At 32.3% G+C, this 12,136-nt stretch overlaps 1 protein-coding gene across 1 annotated transcript; it reads left to right on the plus strand.

The window, feature by feature from the left end:
• The first annotated feature begins 5,865 nt into the window (after nt 1-5,865).
• LOC149166033 (putative anthocyanidin reductase) lies at nt 5,866-7,753 on the plus strand. The gene is made up of 6 exons (XM_089431263.1): nt 5,866-6,058; nt 6,184-6,350; nt 6,546-6,755; nt 6,841-7,003; nt 7,220-7,424; nt 7,518-7,753. The coding sequence occupies exons 1-6, from the start codon at nt 5,929-5,931 to the stop codon at nt 7,660-7,662; spliced, it is 1,020 nt and encodes a 339-aa protein (XP_089287389.1). The 5' UTR covers nt 5,866-5,928; the 3' UTR covers nt 7,663-7,753.
• The last annotated feature ends 4,383 nt before the right edge of the window (nt 7,754-12,136 follow it).

Raw genomic sequence — 12,136 nt, forward strand, 5'->3', positions numbered from 1 at the left:
TATAATAGTTTTATTAATTTGATATACTTTATATTAATATTTTCATATTTAACATTTAGAAGAATACAATCTCAAATTATATTTGCATATATATTAAAGAGTTTTAAAAATATCGTATATTAGTTTAAATTTAAGAAATACATTTATGTGATCGAAATGGAATTATTGGTAAATGTTTTTAAACAATATCCAAATAAATCTATGAGTGAAAGTGAAAAACTAGTTGTAGTTAAAGAAACATTTCAATTCTAGTGCCATGGTGACACCATTGTATTGTGTTGACTTTATGTGAAATTTTTCATCTTGCTTTTTCTAATTTTATTCCATGTTTAGTGGTGGGTGGCCTTTTGGTAGGATTGTCATGTCTTTTAGATGTGTTTACTTTCCCTAAATGATAAAATTCCCAAAGGTAAAGTCACTGAGTTGGCATTGATGGAATTTCAATGTAACCAAGGATTCTATCTTCCCTTTTACAATTGCCTAATGATTCATATGATCTAGGAGCTTCATTTTCCTTTGTAATCCACCATGGAATGAAGCTTCTTCTTCATACATTTCAATTGAAATTAGAGAGATTGAATGGTTTCTTTAATTGAAATTGTTTCACTATCAATTTCCACATAGTATACTAAGTCTATGCGAAATTATGGGTTTAGATGCAACATTACGAGGAGGTGCGATGTGAGGCAATAATTGGAAAGTTAAAGGGTGAAGAGAGAAAGGGTCGGAATAGATACCAAGAAAATCTCTCCTTCATAGATCAATGAGTAAAACATATCAATTCCACAATGAATAACCACCTTCCTTAATAATTAAAGTACTTGAAAGGTTCCAATGAAGGCCTCAAACTCCATCATGGTACAATGAAAAAATTCCATATATACTTACACAAATGTGAAAATTTATGGTGATCCCTTTATCAAATTTCGTTCTCTAATTTGTGCGGATGTCAATTTTACCTCAATCATGTCACATCTGTTATGATTACCAATTGAAAGAGATACAAAGGGGACACAATAATACCACTAAACTCAATGTGAAATGTTCTGGTGATCCCTTCCATCAATTTCCTATACATTTGGTTGAGTGGGAATAAATGTTACATTAGTCTTAACACATCCTTTATGATGACCACTTGGAGGATTTGAAGGACATTTAAAGGAGACATCATCAGCACCAAAAACCAATATTAAATCAATATGTTCTCTTTGTATTCATGAATAAGCATTGTGGATAAGCCTTCCACCAGTACTTCTCGACAATTCTAGAGATCAATGCGTATGTTTTGATTTTTTCAGTTGTTTAGCTAACACACTTCAGCTCCCGTTGCAACTGCAGCTCGATATGTCGAGCTTTTGAAAGAGATTTTCTAGAAGCCAACTAACTTGAAGGTCAAAGAAAGTGTCTGGTCGTAGGCGAGTTCATATTGTTGATACAATTAGAACATGGCTTGCACTTGATCAAGCTGACTTTGGAATCCATGTCAAGCACCATATATTGGTCATGCCATGGATCATCCATACTCGTTCGAGAGAAGTATTCATTGCTTCCTAGGCAATGTGGAGAAGCGAGACATACAAGATATATGTGTACAGGGTGTTGTATCCTGAGAAAGCCTATGGATAGCTACGAGGATACACCAACAACCTAGGTCATGGATTCATAGGCTTCGAATCAGGAATGCTTCACCAGCTATCGCGCGATGAGATGAGGTTAGGCATTACGACAGATCAATGGATGAGCAATTGACTCAAACCTAGGCGTTACCCTGAAAGGGCACAAGCAGGTCTCTAACCTGGTAGGGATGGCTAAGGGAACTTTTTTGGGGACTGTGACAACGAAAAACTGATGACAAAACTATGGGCATAGGTTAGGCACTCAGAAGGGCAGAGACATCTAAATTTGGGCCTCGGGCTCTCATACAATGTCAGCCAAGCTAAGGAATGACTTTCCAATGTTAATTCCTATTAATATAAACATGATTATATAACATTAAGAGTTGTGACTTTGGGGATTCATATTCCAAAGTCTTTTCCTATTCTAACTCGTCAATTTTTCTCTAATTTACATAATTACAATTTTCTCACCAGAATGGTGAGGGTTAGGTGTCTAACACCTACAATTTACTAAAAAACTAGATTTTTTAATAATTTTAAGAGATTTTAATTTTCACTAATGAACGGCCTTGTAATTTCAAAGATATAATCAATTTATATTTATATAATCTTAAATTTAAAAATCACCATGCATAAGAAAATTATATCTTCTATATCTCTGCACATTTTTGTAGCAAGATTCCATCATTTAAGTATTCAAATATTACACTAACATGTATGCATTATATTTTGTATGAAAAAGAACATACCAATGATAAGAAACTCAAAATTAATATATTTAGACATATTTTCTTTAAATAAAAATTATACATTAAAAAAGATAATTCATTCAGCTACCTTCATATTTGTACACTATTTTCAAATTATTTGTGTAAATACTTCTAATAATTTCTCTAAATTAAAAGATTGAGATTTTTCTAAATTTACATTGATACTAACATCTAATATAAAATCATCATTAGTTTATACTCATAATAAATTAAAATACAAAAGTAATAATAATAATTATCACAACTTTTATAAAAAAATAAAAAATAAACGCCCACCAAAAATAAAAAATAAAAATTCATTTAACAAACCATGCATCCCATATAACAACTTCACAATCACTATAAATTAAAATATAAAAATAATAATAATAATTATTAAAACCTTTATAAAAAAAATAAAAAATAAACGCCCACCAAAAATAAAAATAAATTCCATTTAACAAAGAATCCATTCCATATAACAACTTCACAACTAGAACATACGTTAATCACACGTTGTTGAAGTTATGAAATATAATATTTGATCCACATATATTTAAAACAATGATACTAACCCACCCACTAACATGTTTTCCATAAGAGAAAGGTATAATGAAAATTTCTTTTACCAATCAACGCACCCATTAATATAAAACCCACTATGATAAGCTACACACCGAAAAGTATAACCCATCATGCATGTCGACACACACGGATCCTTCGGAAACATATTACTGCTAAACACGTCTAACAAGTAATATTGGTTCATTATGCCATTCAGACATTCAAATAGTTGGGATTTTCGAAATTGATGCAAACCACCGAAATGGCGCTCACATGGAAAGGCACATCAACGTTTAGCTAGTAGATGGGAAGTAAAAAATAAATAAAAAACGAGATATATATGTTTTTTTTTTAATGTTTCGTTTTAACCAGAGGAATAATTGGGATGATTTTGTACTTGTCTCACAATATGTGGATTTTAACTGCTAGCACCATAACCTTTAGGCATTTATATATTTATTGTCTACCATTTTTTTTTTATATAAGATTTTATTTTCACAATTATCACTAATTGACTTGCCTTAAGATTAAAGAAAGATATATTATTTTATTTAAGCGTAATAAAACAAAATTGCTCCAAACAGAAAACATATAAATTTAATGATAAACTTTGCAAAAAAATACACTATATAAATAATAAAAATCAATTTAATGATGGAAATCAATCAATTCATCAAAACATGGTAAGCTTTAGGAAACAATAATTATAAGTGGAAATAAGGTTAAAGTGATTAATATTTTTAAATTTTAGAATTTTATATTATAATTTTCAATTTTTCAAATCGAAAATGTCTTTCATAATTTTAGATTTCATGTTTAATTGCTTAAGAAAATTTTCAATTAATAATACTTAAATTTGATAAATGGTTGAGGACCGTACTTCAAATGCTTACTATTATCATGTAGATCTAAATAAATTGAATATTCAATATCCATAAAATCATTTGTACATATATAAAAGGTTAGAATTAAATTGAAATCTATCATGGAGATTACATAGATAAAAATCATTACAAATTACATGGATTAAAAAACTAGTAGTCATAATGGACACCACACTTCCCGCAATAATATTTTCTTGGTATGGTGGAGTAGAATCATTAAACAAAATTAGAGGTAATTGTCCTTCTTTAAAAATAACAAATATTCATTTTGTATTTATCACAAACCTTTTTCGCAATCTACCAAGTATAGTTGTCTCTATTCTTTAGAGAAATATATTTATTCTGGACCTGTTTATCCTACTTAAAAGAAACACTATCATTTAAAATTAGAGGTAATTGTGCTTTTTTAAAAATGACAAATGTTCATCGTGTATTTATCACAAACTTTTTTTGCAATCTACCAAGTATAGTAGTCTCTATTTTTGAGAGAAATATATTTATTCTAGACCTATTTATCCTACTTAAAAGAAACATTTATCATTTTTATAGATATCATGGTTTGCCTATATACTTGAATCAAGTTTACCTTAAGGTCACTTTCTTACCATTCTTTGTTTTATCTTGGTCTTCAATTTTTAACCAATGTTACTAAAGGAGAAACACACTATTTGATTTAATCAAAGAGACAAAATATACACATAACTTTGACATAAACATATAGCAAAGGGACAAAACATAAACATAACATGATAACTTAATTACATCAAAATATAGAAACTCAAAACAAATTATATAAAAACGGAAAGCAAAGTATTGGGAAACGACATAGTCTTAACTATAAAGAGCTTTTATTTTTATTTTAAAGAAGACAAATTTTGAATATACATAATTTACTATTATAAATATCATAATTACATCAAAATATAAAAATTCAAAACAAACTTTAGAGGAAATATATAGTGTTAACTATAGGGAGTTTTATTTTTATTTTAAAGGTGGTAAATTAGCTCATTGTATTTTACATAGACATATATTTTTTCCCTTACTAAATGTTTTGGGATTTTGTACTATTAACATGTTTATTTTAAGTGAGTGGGAAAAAGAAAATTAATTAAAATTAGTTTTAAGTTTTACCCTAAAACCTAAAATTTTCATTTTTCTTTTGAAAATTCTCTTAAATTTTTATATCAATTCAAAATCTTAAAACAACTTGTAAAATACTATTAAAAATAAAATATAATTAAAATTATGTTAATTTCAAAAATATTAATACAAAAGCTTAAAATTTTTAAATAACTCAATTAGAAATAAAACAACATCAAACCATTAAGATCGAAAAAAAATTCTATGGGAAAAAAATTTCTTCTTTTCCACGTAGTAGAATGTATAGGGTGTCGTGCGTACTCCATAAGCATATTAACGTGAAGAGGTCATATTTGATTATGTGGTAGAGCGTTGTCCCACTTTGCTAATCCTATGGACTTCCCCAACCTCAGCTCTCTTAGGTAATTATGAAGCATACTTGTTTTTAATTTATGGCGTATCAAGTATTTACTAAAGGCAAGCAATTATTCTTCTCAATAATTTTGATTTGCAAGTATTCGAAACTTTCATATCCCCTTTACGTCAGCTCTAACATCATATAAACTCTTTATGTCAAGATCGCTTCAACCAAAATCTTCAAACTAAGTAGTTATGAACTCCCTTTATCGAGTGACAAAACACAAATAATATTGGAATCTATGACGTGTCTCGAAATGATTTTTCCTTCGATACACAAATAATTGCAGATACTTTTGAAGAAAAGTGGCAGATTTGACAAATCATGGAAAATGCCAAAGGGTTGAATAGCCAAAACACAGAACCAATTAGAAACGTGCTTAGTGATAACGATTTACGTTGAAAAGAGGTGAGGAGTTGGTATGACCAAATGCACTGATAAGAAATGAATGGTTGAATTCGATTTTTGTTGAAATCACTCATTATCTTCAGTTTGATTTTAGAATAATTTCGGAATTGGCAATCCGGATGGTTATTGGATATTTATATTGCACTCAGCCTCTCATTTTGCAACCTGCATACCAATATCATATTCGGTCTGTTGTGTGCAGAAAAATGCAAAGCCAAGAAGGTAAAGTGGGCATGAAGGTTTGCGTTACAGGAGCAGGAGGGTATATCGGATCATGGCTCGTCAAGAATCTTCTCCAGAGAGGCTACACTGTTAACGCCACCCTCAGGAACCCTAGTATGTAATACAGTTTCTTTCGCCGCTATCTGATAAGAAATTAGCTGCTATTAATTAATCAGTTTGTTGCCTGCTCTCTGATAAGAAATTAGGTTTGAGCTATTCTCGTATTTTTGTGCATGCAGATGACAAGGCAAAAACTGGTCCTCTGCTGTCGCTGCCTGGTGCTGCAGAGAGACTGAAGCTCTTCCAAGCAGATTTAAGCGAAGAGGGCGCCTTCGATTCCGCGGTGGAGGGCTGTGATGGGGTGTTCGACGTGGCCAGTCCTATGGACTTCTCCAAGCCTTCTGAGGTAGTGATTATGCATAAATTTTTCTGAACTTCTGGTATGTGAAGAATGAAAGGTATTAAAAGGGATTTAACAACGTATAAATTTTATATTTATTGTGACTTTATTAAATTTCATCTTGATTTATGCAATTTAACTTGTCTTTCTCAAAAACTTTTGAGAGATAATCCTGATAAAAAGTATAAAATTATGGGTCAGGATGATTTTGTTCAGCCTGCTTTGAAAGGGGTATTGAATATATTGAAATCCTGCTCGCGCGCTAAATCGGTTAGGCGTGTGGTTTATACTTCTTCGATGGCAGCAGCTTGTCCGCTGAATGAAGAAGGGGAGCTTATTACTGGGTCCAGTCTCGACGAGTCAAACTGGACTCCAGTGGAATTCATGCGCAGGAAAGCCGGCCCTATTAGTGTACGTATATACAGTGTGAGTAGTATGGTTAAATTTGCATCTCAAATATGGTGTAACTTACAGGTCGTGCTTATCATGCGTGCAGTTCTATTACATATCCAAGACTTTGGCAGAGAAAGCAGCCATTGAGTATGGGTTAAACAGTGGCCAAATGGAGGTTGTGACAATTGGACCGGGTTACGTTGGTGGGCCAGCCATTATCTCAACATTTCCGTATTCATGTGGGGAATTATTAAACCCCATTACAGGTAAGTAATCTTTTTGTTATATGTTCGTTAAAATGTTCAGGTCTTTGCTATGGGACTTCTTTCTAAAGGTGAAACAAGCAGACCAGTAATAGGAAGCAGGCCAATGATAGCTCACTTTTATTTGAGTTGAGGAGAGGGTTTGGCAGAAAAATATGTAAAACACTTTGGTTTAAAACACTAAGGGCAGCATGACAATTTCGGTTGAAAATGTTACAGGCAATTATGAAGGATTGAAATTGAATGAGTCGTTTCTGGGATCAGTACCGCTGGTTCATATCGAGGATTTATGTGAGGCTCATATATTTTTGATGGAGCAACAAAAAGTACAAGGTCGACATATTTGTTGTGTTTCCTCTCTCACCGTTTCTCAGTTAACAGCTTTCATCCATAAACTCCATCCACATTTCACTCCACAATTCAAGTAAGTAGCTTCTCTCATCATGTAAGTTGTTTTTGTTATATTTTTGTGGAATTATATTGATATAGAAGGTGAGGAAACATGGTTTTATGACAGAAGCGACGGTGAAGTTGATAATGTTGTCCGTGTTCCTACTTCTTCAAAGAAACTTTTGGATATGGGGTTTTCTTTCAAGTATGGCGTGGCAGAAATTTTGGATGACACAATCAAATCGGCTCAATCTTATGGACTGCTGAAATAGTTATCGCGAACGATATAGTTATTTTATAAATATGTTCAAAAGGGGTTGGAATTGAATATAAATAAATTAAAATTATATTTTGGGAAAGTAATTTTAGAATTTTAATTATATCATTTTAGATGGATAGTAGGCATTTAAATTCTACGGAATATGTAAAAATATTTTTAGTAATAGTAACAAATTAAAGATATAGGTTTAATTTAAACTTGGTTATGTCATTTTATTTTTTAATTAAATTGTTTAGTTAAAAAATTATCTTATGGATATGTTATGTTAACATGATGTCAACATGAGTAATGGTTTTTTAGGTATGTGCTATTAATAAATTATGATATTGGCCCATGGCATTGTAACAAAGTTTTTAATCTCCATAGTTAAGAATTTGTTACATGTTTTTTTTTAAATGTATATATGTTTAATTCATTTATTAGTCTTTTTTATAATTAATAATAATAATAAGCCTCTTGAGCTTTGGATTTATGGTAAATGGGTCGATCGTGAAGGCCGTGCTTGTTATAGGTCACTAGTTGAAATCCCTTATAGGTGCTAGTCTACCCAAAAATAAATGCTGAAAAAAATTAGAATTTAATTAATTTTTATGTTTTTTAAATTAGAATTGTCGATATAGATTGATTATAAGTTAGATGTTTTTGATGCCTATCAACATTTATTAATGTAACATACACCTAGATATCATGAGTTATTTTCACTAAGTTTAAATTGCATTTATATTTTTTGTTAGTATTAAACTATTGGGTCTAAAATAGCTAGAACAAATGCTATTATTTATTATTTTAAAGGCTTTGGACATATTATTAAAAAGAATCAAAAAGAAAAGAAAAATACTTATAATAACTCCTGGAGCAGTTGGAAACAGTTGCCACCACTTTTCTCCAAAAGGGAAAAGGAAAGGGCAGCAAGGGGGCTGCAGAAGTTTCTCCCTGAGCTGGGTTGTGATACCAGTGGGAAGATTTCATTTTATGCCAAATAGTCGTGTGGGTATGGGACTTGAGGCTGGATGGTAGTCTTGACGCCGAAGATACTCGACTGTATTTATTTCCACTGTTAGGAGCAGGAAGTGCTCGGTGGGGGACCGTGGACATGATTGCCAGGTCCATGGCTGGGTGGTGAGACCTTCCAGAAGGATTATTGATTTGCAAAAAATAAACAACTTGTAATAGATAAGTAATCAAGGAATTCTGATTATTTTTTAGAGTTAAAATGGTATGTATTAGTAGTAATGACCTCATTTCTTGTCTTAAGCTAGATGTTGATAATTTATGGGAAACATTTGAATACAAAACTTGTTCATCATAGAGAAGAAAATGGATGCATAGCATTTTCTCTAGTTACACTATTCGATTAATCTAATCCCAGTAGTACTATAGTATCTTGAATCTATTTAATGACTATTGTATAATTGAAAAAAATACTACTACTATGGCAATAGAGTTTCAGTTTCTATCCATAACCTGTTAGACTGTAAATAACTTGGAATGGAAATTAATTTAAACTATCTATACATTTATACCACTTTACCAAAAAGGATTAAACAAGATAACGATGCTTTCCAAACGAGAAGGTCTGCAATCTCATGCCATATTACATTCATTGTAAAACAAGAGTGAGACCAAGATAGATATATATATATATATATATATATATATATATATATATATATATATATATATATATATATATATATATATATATATATATATATATACACACACACATTTATGCAAAAACTGAACATATTTCCACATTTCAACATACATGCCTGTATTAATACCACTTAATAAATTAAGACTCGAATATACGCTAGACCCTTCATTGAATTATTACAATGCATGAATAGGTAACAAAATCATGATTAAGAAAAGTATTAAATCACTGAGAAATTCAAGAATTGAAATTATATATATATTCTAAGTATTCTTCTGTTCTAAATCTCGGCTCATTCGTTCCACCTTTATATAGTTTACTTACAAACTTCAACAAAAATGTCACCTAAAGCACACTGGGTAAGGGCCAAGACTTGGCAAACAGTCCATAACTTATCCAACACTTAATACATACAAAAGGATTCATAGAGTCATAATGGGCAATGTATGCCATAACCATACTATTGAAGAGTTCCAAGAAACATTCAAAAATGCTCTTTTAAGCTCTCGTTGCAAACCCAATCGGGTGCATTTAGTTGCTATAACCTCCATTCCCTAAGAAAACCCTCATAGACTTCGGATTGTGGTGAGGGTTTGATTGTGCCAAGAGCCATCAAACCCTCCCACCTCATCTTGGATCCGAGCTAGAAACTTAGACAAGTAGAGGGCCGATTGAGGAAAAACAACCGACCTATAGCTAGCAAAAAAACATGGCTTAGGTTTAGTGCCTCTCGAAAGACTCTTCAACCCCAACAACAGGTTCGAACCATACCTGTGAAAGCATCTAGAAAACCTGTTAGAAACAAACATTGGGTTGAATAATGACAGAGAATTCCTAATGGAAAGGTGTGTGAGGATTTTACCTCAAGGAAATGATGCCACTGTTGAAGCACCACATACCTAGAAACTAACAGCAATCATTATACTTACATACCAGAGAAGAGATAAAAACTATAAGGGTGTTCCAGTTTAGAAAGAACCTGACTTTGGCGATAGAAGCACATCTCTATTTGGCTCTCGGGGTCGAAGAAGAGTCCTATACCGTCCACCAGACCATACCTACATCAAACATTGTATTAAGATATGAAGGAATAAGGTAGCTACATTTTCCCAAGCAGAGAGCAGAGCTGGTTATCTTACCTCCTTGTCTTTGCCATCAATCATTTGCCTCCCGAACCGAAAAATAACAATCACTTAGGAGGAGGTAAACCCTCACTCCATTGTTCATACCCTGCGCACTATCAGAGTTGTGTTCTCTCCTCACAAACAATACAAAATGAGATGAAAAGTCATGTTAGCTTTTCATTTCAGGTTAAATGCCCCTACCAAGTCAATTGTGCTGACCAGACGTAGCGTGCCATACTTACCTCTGCATTATTCACCCAAGCAGAGGAGCCATCACCTCTATCGAGGTGTGAGTAGGTGGCACATATCCATGGCTTGGTTCATATAGCTGTGCAGGAAAATCTTGTGTGTCATTTAATTCCCTTAATATGCGCCAAATGTGAGAGTCATTCATGACCCTTCCCCTTTGTTTACACATCGCATTGATTGGGTTAAGGTGACACATAAACATGGTAATTAAGGAGGATAAATAAAAACTTTTTATTTATTTATTTCGGGGTGTTACAAATGGTATCAGAGCCCAAATTTGTACACTCAGGCTTCTGGGTTGTTTTAACATTCAATTAGGTGGTGATGTTCCTATAATATATATATATATATATATATATATATATATATATATATATATATAGCAAAATATACAGAGTTTTGACTAATTATAAACACAAAGAAAGAGAGAGAGAGAAGGTGAATTAGCATCAAGAGTAAAATGCATAGGAGTCCTAGAACATCGATCCAGCTGGAGGTGCATTATGTAGAGGTCAACCCAAAATTATGGGTGAAATTTGGAGAAGAATTAAGATAGGCTAATGCTGCCTTACTCGAGACAGTACAACAGCTTCGAGTAGAAATGATGAACCTTAGATCAGACAATGAATGTTTACGATGGGAGCAGGAAAAGATTCTTAAAAGTGTGTGAGATTGGAAAAATCAAAGAGGACTAGATCCCAGTACAAAAAATAGGGAAAAGACCCCAATTTCTCATAATGAAGAAGATCAGGCAGAATTTGTGGAGGGTCACAAAGAAGAAGATGAAGGGTGTTCAGATAATGTTTTTAACCAAATAAATCCAAAAATACCAAAGATATAACTACAAGGTGAGCTCAAAAAAATCAGACCCTCACTATCAGAAGGAGAGTTAGAAGAAGCGACATAAGCTTATCTAATAGACATGGGTAAATACTTCCAGATTTATGAATATACTAAAAAACTTAAAGAAATGTTGGTAGTGTACCAATTACAAGGAAAAGCCACCCTCTAGAGGGAAGAAATTAAAACCCTAATGAAGATTGACGAGGAGAAAGTAACATGGCAATAATTTTAAAAATACTTTAAAGAAAAATATTTAACAAAACATTATTATGACAAAAAAGAAAAAGAGTTCCATGAATTGGGAATAGGAACCTTGACCATGGATGAATACGTAGCATGCTTTACTTTCCTGTTGCGTTACATCCCATATATGCAAGAAGAAAAAGCTAAGATACAATGGCTTATTTGCAGTTTTCCCAACTTCATGAAGGAGAAATTAGAATTCAACTACCCCAGAACCATGGATGATGCGGTTCAGAAGGCTCACATTTGTTATCAACAGATGAAGCAGAAAAATGAAGGATCTAAAGGAGTTGCTGCCAAGAAAATGAAGAATTTGGAACCAAACAGAGATTCGAAAACCATGCATGGCA

Source organism: Pinus tabuliformis, chromosome 5_1 (genome assembly GCF_031772625.1).
Source record: "Pinus tabuliformis cultivar Carrire ecotype Pingquan chromosome 5_1, CPIR1, whole genome shotgun sequence".
Lineage (NCBI taxonomy): Eukaryota > Viridiplantae > Streptophyta > Pinopsida > Pinales > Pinaceae > Pinus > Pinus tabuliformis.

What these genes read in the sequence shown, in the direction of transcription:
- LOC149166033 (XM_089431263.1), top strand. Translation starts at nt 5,929, where the DNA reads ATGCAAAGCCAAGAAGGTAAAGTGGGCATGAAGGTTTGCGTTACAGGA. An exon ending in CGCCACCCTCAGGAACCCTA is followed by an intron (nt 6,059 to 6,183) that starts GTATGTAATACA and finishes TTGTGCATGCAG; the next exon opens with ATGACAAGGCAAAAACTGGT. An exon ending in ACTTCTCCAAGCCTTCTGAG is followed by an intron (nt 6,351 to 6,545) that starts GTAGTGATTATG and finishes ATTATGGGTCAG; the next exon opens with GATGATTTTGTTCAGCCTGC.